The sequence below is a fragment of the Calypte anna genome, chromosome 12 (assembly GCF_003957555.1).
Source record: "Calypte anna isolate BGI_N300 chromosome 12, bCalAnn1_v1.p, whole genome shotgun sequence".
Classification (NCBI taxonomy): domain Eukaryota; kingdom Metazoa; phylum Chordata; class Aves; order Apodiformes; family Trochilidae; genus Calypte; species Calypte anna.
The window spans coordinates 11987478-12003583 of NC_044258.1; the positions used below are offsets into that span (position 1 = coordinate 11987478).

Below are 16106 nucleotides of genomic sequence, written 5' to 3' on the forward strand. Positions count from 1 at the left end.
CCCCTTCCTCAGTGGCATTTTATGAATGCCTGTGGGCTGGATTAAAAATATATAAATATATATTCCCAGAACAGCCTTCCACAGGTTAGAGTTGACATTGAGCTTTTTTGAGGGAACCATATGTGTGGAAGCTTGTCAGTTCTGAGGCTGTAAACACAAAGCTACTGAACCATGTTTACAGAGAGCTCTGAAGCATCTGTCTGGATGCACAGAGCAACTCACAGCCCTGCTGAGCATGGTGCTCCCCTCTCTCCAGGTTTGCTTTTGTCACTGCCTGCTGGTCCTGCTGATGTCAACTGAGAAAGAACAGGAGCTAAAAGTAATCTTAAAGCACGGGTCCATCTGAAATATACAGCATCAGTGACTCGTTCCCAGTTCAGGCATGCTTAGCCAGACATTTGCTACCCACAAAATCATCTGCTGTTTCTTGTAAGCACAGAAGTGCCAGCTCTGTGATCTTCCCTCACTGCAAAAACATGAGCATTGCAATTTCTAACATGAGTTCCTTTTTCTGAATCTTGTCATGTAACCACTCACACCAGCAGCAGCACAGTTTTTCCCTACAACCATGGTCATGCATCTCACCCTCAACCAGAAAGGAACATTTTAAGAGAGATGTTGACACCTCCACGGCCTCATTCCAGCTACATATATCCCCTAAAACTACTGAAGTACCTATCCCAGGTACGTGCTGTTACAATTCTAAAACTGCTACATGTCTGCTTCCTATCCCTGAGCCTCAGACATTCTGCTTAGCCAGTGGCCACTCTGTTTTACAGGCCAAGATTTCAAAAGACCAAGTTTCTTCAAGTGTTTTTGAACCTGCAGTTAGAAGGAGATCCACAGAAACAAGACTTACTATCAGCTCTTCAGGACCACTTCATGTTATGAGAATCTCAAGCTAAAAATACTCTTGATCTCCAGAAAGTGCTCAACAACAGCAGCACTGGAAACCCTGATGGGTGAGCGAGTCCTATCACTGTAGTGTAGAATGTGAGCAATGTAGATAAGAATTAATGAACTTAGGAGGGGAATGTGCCCTCCCACAAGTATTGCCTCCAAAAAAATAGTGGGAATTAGTCAGAACCAACACTGGATTGGGTTTGAGCTGGTGTCTCTTCTCTGTGTTGTCCCTAAGTGAGATTTGAACAGCCAACAATTCATGATTTATTGAAGTGAGATTTAATTAGAACAGCACAGATGTTTTCATTCCTTTGTCCTATTTTTCAGTAATGCTCATTTCTCTTCTACCATCATAGATTAAAATAGTAAACCTTATGGCTTTAATATGACCTGCACTCTTCTGTATCTGTTGTCCCCCATGATTTTCCCTTCTTCATTTAAAAAGCCAAAAGCAAGACACCAGGGCCAGAAATTACTCTTTCTGAATTGCACACTTCATGCTCCCTGGAATACAGGTGTAGCTTTCTTAGCAACTGAGGATCTCTGTCAGCTTTACAATTCTGTGTCCATAAACTATTTAAACATGGGCCTGACCCAGCTTCCCCAGCACAAAAGAAATGCATTTCAAAAATCAAAAGAACTGTACCTGATGCTTCTATCAGCTGTGACATTGCCAAGCAACAACATTGAAGCACCTTGTATTTTTCACTTTAACAAAGACAAGTAAAAGGCAGCTGCTTCTTCAACTCCAGATAATTATGGTCTTCAGAATCACTTTGAATGAAAACCAGACAGCTCTTATTCTTCATGGGGATGATAAAGGATCAATGAGCAACCCAGGATAAGTAGAACACAGAACCTTGCTCCCAAAGAGCCACCTGCACCATGTCTGAGGTTACAGAACTGGCTCTAGTGCATACAGGTAGGTTTTATTTGAGTATTACGGAGCACACTTTTCAGTCCTGCAAAGTAATGGCTCATTAAGGGTTGGACTCGATGATCTATGAGGTCCCTTCCAACCCAGCCAATTCTATGATGATTCTATGATTAAGTCCCATCTCCCTCAGCACATTTTTTTTTTCTAGGAGAAAGCTGGGAAGTGACTTTTTATAAGGGCATGTAGCAATAGGACAAGGGGTAATGGCTTTAAACTGGAAGGGAGGAGATACAGGCTTAGACATAAGAAAGAAATCATTCCATGTGAGTCCGCTGAGACACTGCCTGAGGACGCTCACGGAAGTTGCGGATGCCTCACTCCTGGCAGTATTCAAGGCCAGGCTGGACGGGGCTTGGAGAAACCTGATCCAGTGGGAGATGTCCCCGCCCATGCAGACGGGGTGGAACGAGGTGATCTTTAGGGCCCCTTCCCACCCAAACTGCTCTGGGCTTCTATGACCGCCCCCCCTTGCCCTCTCCTGCAGCCCCTGACCTCCCCAAGATGGCGGCGGGGAGGACCCTCCTGCCCTCCTCTGCGCTGTCGCAATAGCGCCTAGCGCCCGCTGCGCTTTACGGCAAAGTCGTAAGGCGAGGAAGAAGGCGGCTGGCGAAGCGGGTTTGCCGGAGGAGACGAGGCCGCCATGGACCGGAGGAAAAAGCCGCTGGATGTGGCCGCCTCCTCGGTGAGTGAGCGAACCGAGCAAGAAGCAAAAGAAACCCCTGCGGACCCCCGGCGGGCCCGTCGCTCGGCCAGGTGTGCCCCGGTACCAGCAGCTACGGGCCAGGCCGGTGTGGGAGGAGAGCCGCTTCCGGGGGTACCGGTACCGCGGGGCCTCGGTTCTGTCCCCCGCTCCTGAACCCCATCCCACCGAAATGCACATCTGTTCAAGCGAGGGCTTGAGGGGTAGCGCGGTGCGTCACGCCTTCTGACGTCCCGGTGTGGTTTCGTGAGGTGTCGGGGGGCTTCGCTCTGAATGGAGTGTGCCGGGGCTGAGGGTGCCCCAAACGTGACGCAGCGATAACATCGGGGCCCGAGAGGGAACCGTGAGTGCGTTCCCTGCTTTGCCCGAAGCAACCGGCGGTCCCGGAGCTGGGAAACTGACCCTGTGGGAAGGAGGTGGTGCCAGGCACCTCACTGTCCCAAACAGGAGTTCGTGTCCGCTCTGGGTTGCTGCACATTAAATATTTAACGTTGGATCCTTGGATGATGATTTTTCAGCAGCGTGGGGAAGGGCTTCATTGACAGCACAGCGTCCTTGGCACTGGGGGCCCAAAAGCAAATGTTGCAGTGTTTAGGGGGGATGTTAATGCCAGAGCCTTCCACCTGCCTGGTTTCATACACGTCTGTGGCATTCGTCTCCTGTAGGACTTGAGGGGGAAAGTGGCTCAGTGTCCTCTAACAGGCTCGGTTTGTTAATGTCACTTCAAGGCAACACCCCCGTGGGTCTTTTTTCCTAATAAAAGATAAGATGGGTGTTGGTCAGAGATGGTAATGCTGCTTCCATTATTATTTTAAAAATAAGAAACAGCAATACCTAAAACTATCTAAAAACTGTATATAAAATCAGTAGGGAAATACTGATATTTTATGAAAGCAAACTTTTATCAGTTCTTTCCTGAGACAGGATTTTTATTCATTACCTAAAGTTGATTTTTAAAGGGAAAAAACCAAGACAAACAAAAAAAACCCCAAACTTAAAAGGTCAGAAGTTTCAGTTTCAAATCCAGTAGTGTGATTTCCTTAGTCCTGCTCTACTGGTTTGCCTTCAGGAGGTAAAATCTGTATGGAGTTATGTCTCTCTTATTCCTTCTCATTGTATGTCAAAGGATCAAGGCTATCTGTCTTTAGGGTTGGGGTTCTTTTAAACCTTAAATCACTGTTTGCATTCCGTGTTTTTTGTACATTGTTTGCAGTGAAATTAAAGAGTGATCTCTGTGATCAGATCAGTGTTTCAAAGCTTCAACTACACATGCAATCGAATGCTCATCTAGCTATAGATGCCACATTGTTTTACTCAAGAAACTGTTGTTATTTTAACCGTAACTGATGTATGTGCATGTGATGTGTCTTGGTTGTTTATTTGTTTATTTTTCTGTTGATGTAGTTGGTGGATCTCAAAGCAGAACTCTTCCGAAAGCAAGAGGAGTTCAAGAAAGAAAAGCTATTGAAAGATGCTGGGATCTTCACAAAGCCCAAAACTTCTAATAAGGTAAAAATGTTTTTCCATTGTTTATGTCATTCTTTCTCTTTAGAGTAAGGAAGTTCACATTCAAATCTAAATAAATAAATACTCAGGGTTGAACTGCTGTTCAATAGTAAAATCTACATGGTGAGGATGTTCTTTAATTTCCAGGTGAGAGCCTTGTGCACAGCAGAAAATTTAGCTCATGCTTATGTTCATCTAAATCATTATTTAATCTTCATTCCCCCTGGAGCCACAGCTTTTCTGGAAGCTGTAGGAAAAAGTGTTTCTTTTTTTCTCCAAGATGTTGTGTGCTTTTCTGAAGGATGGAAGATGAGACACTCTTGATAAATGCTCTGCTGTCTGTTCCTCTGTATTGTGGTGTATAATAACAAATACACAATACTCTCTTGTGTTTTACCCTTCACTACACCTTGGTTTTTATTAATTTTGTGGCTGCCTAGTAGTGGAATACAGTTCTGCTTCCATGTTTGAAGAAAATGCAGCATTTGCAGTGTAATGCTGTAAAGAGGCAATCTGGTTGTAATTTAAATATAAATTGAAGGTAGTAGAAACAGTTCATATCTTTGTTATCATTGGCAAGATTGTTCTTACTAATGTTTTTAACATCTTTGCTGAAATACATTTTGTCTGATGTCTGAGTGCTGTTTTCTTCTTGTGTGCTTCTCAGTCTGTTCTATCAGACTGCAGTCTGAGTAATTTTAGGTATACTAAAGGTATAGTCTCAAGTCAAACAAGTTTAAGATGTTATTTGTGAAGTCTTTGATAACTGATTTACAAAATGAAGTTGAAATATTTTTAAATAATTACCATTTCTGTGTTTTGTTTTGTTTTTTCTGTATTTTCTGTTGCTATAAAATTCTACTCCACAGAAGCCAAACATTTGGAACAAACAAAACACCGGAGTCGCAAATCGAGCTGAGAAAGATGTTGAGCAAAAGGCAGAAGAGGAGCAAATATTAGATAAATCAAGGTAGCTCCTGGGCTTCATAAGAAAGGAATGCTTTGCAGAATTTGTTTTTCAGTATTTAGAAAAGCACATTCAGGTGCACACGTTGGGAACCAGCCTCATTGAACCAACCAGCAAGAGGAGCATCAATTCTGTGCTGTTTACCAGTAATGTACAAACTGCATCCCAGCAGTCCCATGCTCCAGGGGTAGCTGTCCTCACGTGATAGTAGCTGTCTAATTGTGTCAGGATTTTTGAAAGTCGTCTTTAGAATTGAAAGACAGGGCAGTGAAACATCAGAATTCTGTAGCAAAGTGGGGTTTTTTTGACTTGACAGAAAATGTTTCGCTTTTTTGCAAAATTTACTTCATCTTCTAAATGGTTCAGTTGTACCTGACCAATTGCACTTAATATTACTTCTGTAGTTTTCCTAAAATTATTTTCAGTATGAAATCTGGAACTGGGAGTCTGTATCTTCAGAAAAGTCAGTAAATTTCAAAACAAAAATCAAGCATAAATCAGCTTCTAGTAAATAGGGCTAAACTGGTGATTTTGAACTGTGCTGGGAATTGCTGGGATTACAGTGTTTTTTCATTTGCTTTTTTTTTCCCAGGAAGAAACTAGAAGAGAAAGCAAAGCTGTATGAGAAGATGACAAAAGGCGACTTTCCAGGTGATGTATATATATAAAATCTGTTTGTAAAGTTTATCCTAAAAGCTGTTGTTTCTGACTGGTGATGTACAGCAGCCACACAATGAATTCACTGCTTGACTTCATACATGGGAGATTTTTAATTGATTTACTATACAAAGTGATTGACATGGGTTGTTCTGCTTTGAAAGGAGGAAAAATAAAGGTACTACAGAAAATAAAATTAGTTTTTGAAGGACAGCCTGTCCTAATAAAGCACTGTGGGCTTGTTTCACTCATTCATTAAGTGGGTGGAATATATTCTGTTTTTTCTATACAGAATCTTAGAAAAACAAAACTAATTTACTCTCCATTATGCAGTCTGTGGATTGCATTGCTGATGTCCTGTCCTGCATTCTAATGCCTGGACCTTTTTGAAGAGAAGAGGAGCAGAAGGGGAGTCTGTCTGGTCTATATGTGAATGCCATTCATGCAGTTAATAGGGTTAGAGAATTCTAATCTGTCCCTTTCTTCTCTCATTCAGTCCTTTGCAAGATGTAATTATCGAAATAGAATCCAAATTTCCTTCCAATTAATCTCTAATGTTTTCTTTACTAGAGTCCATTTTTGTCCATATGACCCCAGCACTTTTCTCTACTTTTCTAAAAAGTACTCCAGTGACTGCTTAACTACTGCCAAAACACCAAATGTTAAGCATCAAAAAAATACTTGAACTGTTACATGACAGACCCTTTGCTTCTGAAACAGGTAATGATCAGAGACCATTGCAGTGGAAAGACTGCAACCTTTTCTGTATTGTATACAAACAATTAATTACTTTAAAATTTCTATTCAGAAATAGAGGTTATCACTGTGGAGCAAATTTATATCCCCAAGTTTATCTGGCACTGAATGAGATTCAGGTATCCTGAGTAGTGTGGTCAAGGGCATTGCTGGCAGCTGAGGAGCTGATGATGGCAATTTTGTATTGATTTTGTGCTCAATTCTGTTCTTTTCATGGCTGTTCTCTGAGAATTGATTTTCTGTGTTAGATGAAGAAACTGAGGATTTGTACCTAGTGGATTTCACTCAGAAGATCATAGACAAACAGCATGAAGTACAGGAACTGTATCAGAGCGAAGCTGCTAAAAAGACTTTGGAAAAAGAGACAGATGATGAGGAAACTCCAGAAACAGAAATACCACCACCCGAGGACCCGGATGAAGAATGGTTGGTATTACTGATGGGGCTAAGCTGTCCTGACTACTCTGTTTCCTGACAGTTGCTTAAGAATACAATTTTATTCTCCTAAGTGTGCAGAGTGGCACTTTGTTTTGGCTAATACTACATTTTGAGAGGACTGAGTAATTCTTTTGTTTCATGTCTCATTAAGAGACAGTCCTTAATGGTACTCAGGGAAATGTACTGTAAGTGAGACTTTGTAATATCCTCTCTTAACTTTCTTGCACAGGTTATGGGAGTTCTGATCACAGCATTGGTACAATTTTATGCTTTGATGGTTTGAAATGTAATAAAGCAAAACTTGGGGCTTTTATTGTATCCACCCTTCTCTAATTGTACATGACTTACAAAATTGGCATTGTCTGACCTCCTCTTAAAGGAAGGAAACTGACTGGAGCAGAAACATGATTCTCCAGCATTTCTTCAACTGCAACAGGGCAAATAGTCTGTTACAATTTTCTGTGACATTCCAAGTAATTAATAGATTTTTATCCAAGACTGTAATAATATTTATGAAACCAGTCTGACTAAACATTTTCCTTGTCCATTTGTCTAAAATGTCAGTGGGATAGAGGTTTTACTTCTGATAATCAGTTTAAAGCATCAGTAACCAGTATCAAATAGAACACCACTGTTTTCAGTTTTATTAAGCCAGGATTTGCAATTTGATGTTTCAGAATAAACTGGTAGGATAAATCCAACAGAGTACCAGAAGACTGCTAGGTTGGAAAGGCAGATCTACTCATTACCAGCATCTTGCTGACATTCAAGGTGAAACTATCAGTGATCCAGCAATGGGCTCCACCTGCTTTGTGCTCTCATCACTGACGAGTGTCAGAGATGAGATTACATTTACCTTTCACAAGGTGATTTTCTAGCATTACCTACATCTAACTTCAATGATATGTATTATTATCAATATATTGTCCATCTCAGTGATGCCATATCCTAATGAGGATATTTGGGTCCTATCTTAATTAATGGTAATTATTCTGGAGCCATAGCTATATCTTTGCTATAGAGAAAATTGACTTTTTCCAATAGATGTTACATTATGTGCTCTTTTTACCAAAGAGCACTGAGCATTATAGTAAGGTGTAGACATGCTTATAAGTAAAATACTTAATTTACTAAAAGCATAGCTCTTTTAAGGACTGGCTTTTGGGAACTAAATTGCCAGTCACACTTTTTCAGATGTAATATTAGTTCTTTAGAATGGGATAATTGAGGCAGCTTGATGGTAAAGGACTTTGAAGCATTATAGGAGAGTAAGTACAGCTCTTAGCAGCTTGTTTGACAGCTGTGAATTAAGTGTTCTGTACTATAAAAATTCAATAAGAAGCACAATGTGTGCTTCAAAGGAGCATTTTGCTTGCATTTTATTCAGCCTTTGTTATGCCCATTGAATGAAAGCTATCAGCCTACTCTAAATGAGCCACAGACTGATAATTGAAATATATTGTAGCAATTTCGTATCTGCAAGAAGTCAATGCTGCATCATTATTTTCACCACAGGATGCAAGTACTAGGCTCAGTTTTGTTTTGTTGTGAAAACTACATGACACTGGAACTTCTTAACATTTTTTACACTGTGTATTGCCAAAGCAAACAGCCTCAAAGGGACATTGAGTAAATGGCAGAGATAAATCTGTCACAATTCCCTGCTCAGAGTGCATCCTGCCTGTGAGTCTGTTAACAGGGAAAGGTAGGAGAAACACATGGAGAGACTGAGAGGTGATGAATACTCTTTAGAAAGTGTCATTGCTGCTGTGTTCTATCTGAGAGTTCTGTAAACCTGCAAATAAAAGTTGAGCATCCAATTTCCTTTGCTTTCATTACAGGGTTGATTATGTTGATTTCTTGGGCCGATCTCGACGCTGTATGAAGAAGGATTTGCCAAGTCTTCTTAAAATGGATCAGGAACTTCAAGGAAAAAGGTGTGGCTTCCATAATAGACGTGCATGTTCCTTGCAGTATTTAAGAGACACTGTTAATGAGCAGGAAGAGAGGCTGTGCTTTTTTACCCCACTCTCAGTTCAGAATTCTTAACACTACTGCTTTCTCTAGATTTACTTCAGGCAGACTTCTGCTGGCTACAGCACTGTGCCTTAAAAACACAAAAAAATACTGTGGCTACAGAGAAAGTGTGCATGAGTTTAGCAAAACTTGCTATTACAAATTTAGCTGGTGTTTCATTTCACCTTGGCAGCTGACCATTAGAAATAAATGGCTAGTGTATTGGTTTTAAATTGCAACAGAATGGAGACCATGGACATCCAATAAAAAGCCTACATAACGTTTTTAATAAGCTAATAGAGGATACTTTTTGATGTAAACACTGACTAAATCTAAAACAGCCTCTATGGAGCATAGTTTGCAAAGAGAAGTCTTCATAAGTTGAGTTAGCAATCTCTCAGGTATTTGATGCATCTTTTGAAATGGTGGTCCTTGTATGGACATCATATTTTATTACGCTATATTATTTGCATATAATTTGTATTTATACATGTTCCACAAAATGCCAGAGAAGTGATTCCTGGTTCAGTTTAACCTGGAAACTGATAATAGTCTTTTAGCAATTCAAAATGAATCATCACAGTCAAAGTGAATTTGTTAGATCTTTGTTTGGTTTTGCTTTTGTTAAACAGCTCTTCTGTTAAAAATTAAACCACTGAGACTTTTTAAATAAAATAATTTAAAGTCTTCTCAGTTGAGCCCTTACTGTTGCTGAAGTGAAAATTTCTTCACAGTAACAACTCAATGATGTGATTTTTAATGTAAGATGGAGGTTATCAGTGCTTTGAAATTGCAGTCTCTGCATTGATATGGATGATAGCCAGCAAAAACAGCTTTAGCTAGACAATAAAAAAAACTTCTTCTGCCTCTCTTGGGAAAATAAAAATGTTTCCCATATTGGGTATTAATATTTGGCGTGGACTTCAAGGGTAAACTAATGGCTAGCTTTTTGGTATTTCAAATACTTTAATTTCCTTACATTAAAACTAATGTTCCTATATGGGATTTCTAGAATCCAAACAGATGCCAATAGAATTGATTATTTCATCTCCTGTTCCGTGATTTGATAATGATTTCATAAGCTTCTGAGAAAGGATATTGCTTAGTTTAAGTCTCTTAATATCATGTTCTCATAGTACCTTGTTCCATGGGTAGTTTTTTTTTGTATTTCTGTCTTCACTATGTGTCATGGTCATCAGTGCTGCATCACTAAATAATGCCTTCAGTGATCCATGTTTTGTAAAATCTGCAGCTGTGGATAAGACCCAGTTGTACTTTCACTGTTTTGATACCATAATGCTGTGCTCTGTAATCCTTAACTTTTTTTTTTTTTTTTTTAATTAGACAAGGTCTTGATGGGAATACTCTGTTATCTGAAGACATGAGAAGAGAACTTCAGAGGCAACAGTGGGAAAAAGAAGAAGAAGAAGCCCTCAGAAAACCCATGGGACCCATACATTATGAAGACATTCGAGAAAATGGTATGCTTCCATATTTTTATCACTTACCTTCATATCACCATAGAGAGTAGTTTTAAAGGAAGCAAGGGAAAGTTACTTCCTGTGCCTTATAGCAGAGTGTAGGTATGTGTTAAGCCACATGTGTAATAACCATTCAAATTACCATAACCTAAATCTAGATTTGTTTTTTCCCAAATGTTTTTTTTTCTCATATGTATTTTTCAAATTTCATTACCTGGTCCTGTGTTTGCCTTCAGGAAGATTCACTTCATGCATCATCTAAAACAACCCCTCTTTAGCTATCTAAAACTAATACCCTGTATGTTTTTGTGAGTAATTCAGTGTCTTAAAGCAGGGTGCATGGTACTCGTAGTTATCGTCAATTGTAAGTGATGTAACTTAAATTTCTTGGCTTTCTTCTTTTCAGAGGCCAGACAGCTTGGTGTTGGTTACTTTGCCTTTTCTCGTGACAAAGAACTTAGGCATAAACAACGAGTAACACTGGATATGCTAAGAGAGCAGGTAAGGGTTTAAAGTGCAGAATGGGGTTTGACAGCTTCAGTGTTTCAGTGGTCACAGTTTTTGATACACCACGTTATGCCTGCAGCTGGCTCTAGAAAAATCAGCCCTCTTTTTCCCTGTTGAAACATAGCACTTGATGAGGATTGTTTTTAGTTGTTAGTGAAGGAAGATGAGTAGTTGATTGTAGTAACAAAGGAAGATTAATTTATGATTTGGTTTTGTGGTTTGTTGTTTTTTTGCTTTAAAGACACTTGATCAGAGAACTAAACGTGAACAGTTAAAAGAAAAAAGGAAGGCAGCTCTAGATGCAAGGCTGTCTAAACTTCGGGCACGGAAGGTTAAGAAGCTAAGGGAAGCTGGACTGGAGGAAGAGGCAGACAAGTTGGAGAATGGAGGTAAGATCTGCTGCATTTTTAAGTTAAATCCTTGCTGTTTCATCTTGATCAAGGGACAGGCACACTCTGCTTTAGGATTGGACATTCAATATGTTATGTCTTCTATATATGCAGTTAGTATATCTGTTAAGATAGTGAGAGTTCCTGTAATTGTGTGTAGATATAAAGTCATGCGAGAAATAGCTTAATAATGCAGGTAGGGATGTGATGTGTTGCATGTAGACTTTTCTTGATGCACACCTGAGCAGGAAGTACGTGGATTAATTATGCAGGCTTAGGTTAGAATGTTGAAATTTTGCTGGTGTTTTCTTTTAAGGTGAGGTAGAATAAAAAGTAACAAGTTAATTTTGATGTCATAGAATACAATACACATTCTTACTGTTTCCTTGCAGTCTGTAAATTGGACATACAGCTGACATTAGGAATTAGGGATTAGAACTTGAGTTCTAATCCAATCTCTATGCTGTCTCCTGTATGACATTGCTAGTCACTTGTACTGCCTGTCTCCCACTGTAAAATGTAGATAATATTTCACTGTCAGAATTTTATGCAAGTGATTAACTGTGCAGTGTGTTATGGCAACAAAGAACAGCAATGTGTCACTGTTGTTCTGAAGAATAAGAATGCAAATTGTTTTCTCCAGTAAATGAAATTGAGATAACACACTAATGTTCTTATTTTTACAATTTTCTAGCTTGGGTATAACACTATCACATTCCTTTTTGGGTTATTATGCAATAGATTTTCAGCAGACTTTTGATACAACTAGAAAGCTAATGAAGTGTCTCTTCATAGATATGCTTCCTGATTATCTGAGACATTATCTGTTCTGGACTAATATGCAGTAATTAAAAAAAAATCACCTCCCCACTTAGATGCATTTAATTGTTAGAATGAAATCAGATCACTACTACAAGCTCTATAAATGCAAATAAATCTTGCTTCCTGTTTCTCCTATGAAGTTCATCTAGATTTTGTCCTCTTACTAACAAAGCTCTTCTCTCTTTCTGTAACATAGAGGTGAAAGGTGTTGCTGAAGAACCAGAAGCTCCGAGAGTTACTGCAGCAAGCAGAAAGGTGGAGGTTGTCATCCAGGAGAGAAGAGACACCAAGCCTGGCGTGCCTTATGTGCGAGAGTGGGATAAAGGCAAAGGTAAGGAAATGCAGATTCAGAAATATTTTTTGGCAGTAGAGTGCACACTGCTACATTAATTTCTATTTTGTGACAAAGTATGGCAAGACTGAGAAGCCATGAAATACTTTCTCCCTGTGTGTTGATGGCTACGTAGCATCCAGTGCAGCAGTCATGCCTCAGTGCCAGTAGATGCCATCGTGTCCTTATAACTTTTTCTTAATTTCTGTATGATCTAGAGAAGTTGACAGAATGACAGAATTCATAGTCCCTAAGCCTTGTTGTCCTTCAGTGTGATCTTCTCTTGATGTATTTCTGTAGTTTGTACTACACAATGGGGGCATGTATTATGCTGAAATAGGGACAGGACAATATTAATAAGGGGTGTAAGCAGAGCCCACTTCACTGCCATCTTGAAGCATCTTCCTTGTCACAACATCAAGGGATGGCTGTCTTCCAGATCCTTCCTAAAGCCATTAACTCATTCTGCACCATTCATCTAAATTCATGCACGTTCTTGTGGTCTGATATCTGGTTTCTCAACAAAAGCAAACAAAGAACAGGCAGAGCACATAGATGTCCACCTCCTTTAGGACTCCTCTAATAGCAGCATCATTCCTGTTCAGGGCACTATTGTTATTTCCAGATTCTTTTTGTTTTATGAAGTTTCTCTGGTTTTAGTTAATGAACATCATTGTGAGGGAAAATGTTGGGGTACTGTTAAAAAACAAAACTTTCAGGTCCTATCTGTTAAATTCTTGTCCTGCCCAACACTGCGTATTTTTCTATCTCTGAGCAATCCTAGTATCTGCCTGACACTGCACTGTACTACATAACAAAAAATACACTAAGAAAGCAGAGGACAGCTTACTTTAAAATGTGAAATAAAATAACTGATTTATTTAACATAAATGTAACACAAGCATCTAAGCTAGTATAAAGGATAAGCAAAACTCCTCACTCTCTTACATGCTTTCCTCCTTATTTCATTATTTTCTGTATCAAAATTTTCTACTTCATTTCTTGCAGAAGTCTTGATAGAAATGAATACTGAAAAGAATTTTACTAGCTTAAGAGACTAGGTTTGGGAGACATCTTTGGCATGGGTTTTGAGGATATCTTTCTAAGTGGGATGAGCTGTCATTCCATTGCAGTACTTCAGAACTATTTTTAATCAGAAATCAGCATCTGTCATATTAGCTAGGTTATTTACCACTTCTGTTGAAATACAGAAATTACTGGGTTTTTGCCTGTGCCCACTGGAAATAACCTTATCTCCATCTTCTGACTGGGCTCTTAAGGTTTGATTGGTTTGTATTATTCACCCCTAATTAAAGTGACTAGGATGAGTTATATAGAGGATGGTTGTTATCTTTAATGCCCAATGCTTTTGTTCCTGCTCTGCAAAAGAAGTGGACTGCCAGCTTAGCCAGCAATCTAGGACTAAATGGAAAAGTAACTTTAATTGCCCTCACACAGCTGCATCTTGACTGTTTGCTAATTTGTTTTGCCTCTCCTCTGACTGATCTTCAGGCCCTGAAATCTGTATTCAGTCTTCCATTTTCCCTTTTTCTTACAGAACTGATGTTCGGACAGTGGTCAAAGAAACAGGAAGAACTCAGAGATGAGCGAGATCCAGAATTTGCACCACCTTCTGATTACTTTATGGGACCAAAGAAAGATAACTACAGAAGTCAGAATTTGAACAGTCCTGAAACTTCCTCTGGAAAACTGGAAACTGAGACAGCACAAAAACAACAGCTGCCATCAGCACAGGCCAACGGCAGCAGCACTGAAGATGTGCCACCATCCATGCAGGCTGGCAACAGCAATGTCCAAGAGGGCTCAGCAGCAGCAGCCTGTGGCAGTGTCACTCAAGATGCACCATCATCATCGGAGGATGACAGCAGTGATGAGGAAGATCCCCTGCCATCAGCACAGGCTTATGGCTATGGTGCACATGGTGTGCTGCCATCCATGCAGGCTTATGGCTATGGACCTCAAGAGGCACTTCCATCAATGCAGGCTTATGGCTATGGCACTCCTGAGGTGCCTTTTCCCATGCAGGCTTATGGCTATGGCACTCAAGGCATGCCAGCACCCATGCAGGCTTATGGCTACACCACTGGGAACATGCCATTTCCCATGCAGGCTTATGGCTATGGCACCCAAGATGTGCCACCACCAATGCAGGTCTACAGCTGCAGCGCTCACGATGTGCAGACACCCATGCAGGCCTGTGGCTGCAGTGCCCAAGATGTGCCACCACCAATGCAGGGCTGTGGTTGTAGCATCCAAGATGTGTCACCTTCAGTGCAGGCCTGTGGATGCAGTGCCCAAGATGTGCCACCTGCAGTGGAGACCTGTGGATGCAGTGCCCAAGATGTGCCACCTGCAGTGGAAGCCTGTGGATGCAGTGACCAAGAAGATGTGCCACCTTCAGCACAGACTGAGAGCAGTGACACTCAAAGTCAGGAACCACTTTACCAGAGTTTAGATGATATGCTGTCTTACTACAGACAAGTGACTTGAACTGAGCAAAAAGATACACAAGAATCAGGATTTAAAGAACTATAACTTAATTATCTCCTAGGCAAAAAAAGGCTCTGTAAAGCAGTTGAAAATAAATATTGTGGAGACCTAAGCTATTTTACAGCACAGCTCTACGTATACCCTGTTGGTTCTTTCTGGTTTTAATTTTTTTTTACCCTTTTATTAAAATTGTGATGAGATTTTATTTTTTTTTTGGAAGTACTTATTTTAATACATACTTAATTTTACCCCCTTGCCTCTTACATCTGAACTTGGGAGTATATTAAGGCTTTCTTTCAAAAGTTGAATTCTTTCCTTGCTCTGTTGCTCTCCAGGCAGCTTCTGGTTTGGAGGTACTACAGGTTCAGTGGTATCTCTAGAAACAAGAGTTTAAGGAAATTTGTTACCCACTTAATATCCTGCCTTTAGCAAGTGCAGTATATTAGCCAGTGAACAGTGGTTGTTCACATGGTTGTAATGGCTCCTGCATTCCTGAAGTCCGTATGTAACTGTGTGAAACCGATGGGAGAAAGGCACTGCAGTAAGCAGTGAGGGTTGGAGTAAGAATAAACACTAAAGCAGAAGTGTGTGTACCTGAAATTACTGCCTTACTCTCGTAGAAATACAACAGTAGTAGGGTTGCTCTCGTACCAGGCAGCCTGGGATTATACGATCAGGCCCCAGCTCCTCCCTTACCCAGGCAGCAATCCCTGACCGGGGGCAGCGAGCGGGGGTCTCGGGGCTGCCCCCGCCGGGATCTGAGGCGACTGCGCACAGGGCGTATGCGCAGTGCTTCGGCCCGGGTGCTGCTGTGGACGTCCGGCTGCTTTCCCGGGGGCGGCCGTGAGGCTGTGAGAGCTCCGCGGAGCCGCAGCACAGCGGCACTGCCGAAGAGCAGCACAGCGACTGCCGCGCCAGGAGCTGCGGAGGGGCAGAGCCCGTGGCTGAGGCGATGGGCTGCGGGCGGGGAGCAGCGCGCATGCGCAGGCCGCGCTCCTGCAGCCCCAGGCTGCTCCGTTGGGGTGCAGGAAGGGAGGGGGGGGGGGTCCCTGCAGTGCCGCGGTCTGACCGCCCGGGGGAGACAGAGCCCGGCAGAGCTGCAGCGGCCCCGCTGCCCCCGCCCGGCGCAGTGGGTGAGGGGGAAAAGGCCTCTCCCAGGTGTGGAGTAAACCTGCCCCTCCTGCC

General features: G+C 41.2%; 1 protein-coding gene across 1 annotated transcript; it reads left to right on the forward strand.

Annotated features, from left to right (window-relative positions):
• The first annotated feature begins 2406 nt into the window (after positions 1-2406).
• CCDC174 (coiled-coil domain containing 174) lies at positions 2407-15225 on the forward strand. The gene is made up of 11 exons (XM_008504599.2): positions 2407-2522; positions 3945-4049; positions 4916-5016; positions 5606-5664; positions 6675-6852; positions 8706-8801; positions 10225-10361; positions 10768-10862; positions 11110-11257; positions 12276-12410; positions 13969-15225. Exons 1-11 carry the CDS (start codon positions 2481-2483, stop codon positions 14919-14921), a joined length of 2049 nt encoding a protein of 682 aa, XP_008502821.2. The 5' UTR covers positions 2407-2480; the 3' UTR covers positions 14922-15225.
• Positions 15226-16106: the final 881 nt, after the last annotated feature.

Excerpts from the sequence above, each read along its gene's own strand:
- CCDC174 (XM_008504599.2), top strand. The coding sequence starts at position 2,481 with ATGGACCGGAGGAAAAAGCCGCTGGATGTGGCCGCCTCCTCG. Across the intron at positions 4,050-4,915 it reads AGCCCAAAACTTCTAATAAG|AAGCCAAACATTTGGAACAA; the intron begins GTAAAAATGTTT and ends TCTACTCCACAG. Across the intron at positions 5,017-5,605 it reads CAAATATTAGATAAATCAAG|GAAGAAACTAGAAGAGAAAG; the intron begins GTAGCTCCTGGG and ends TTTTTTTCCCAG.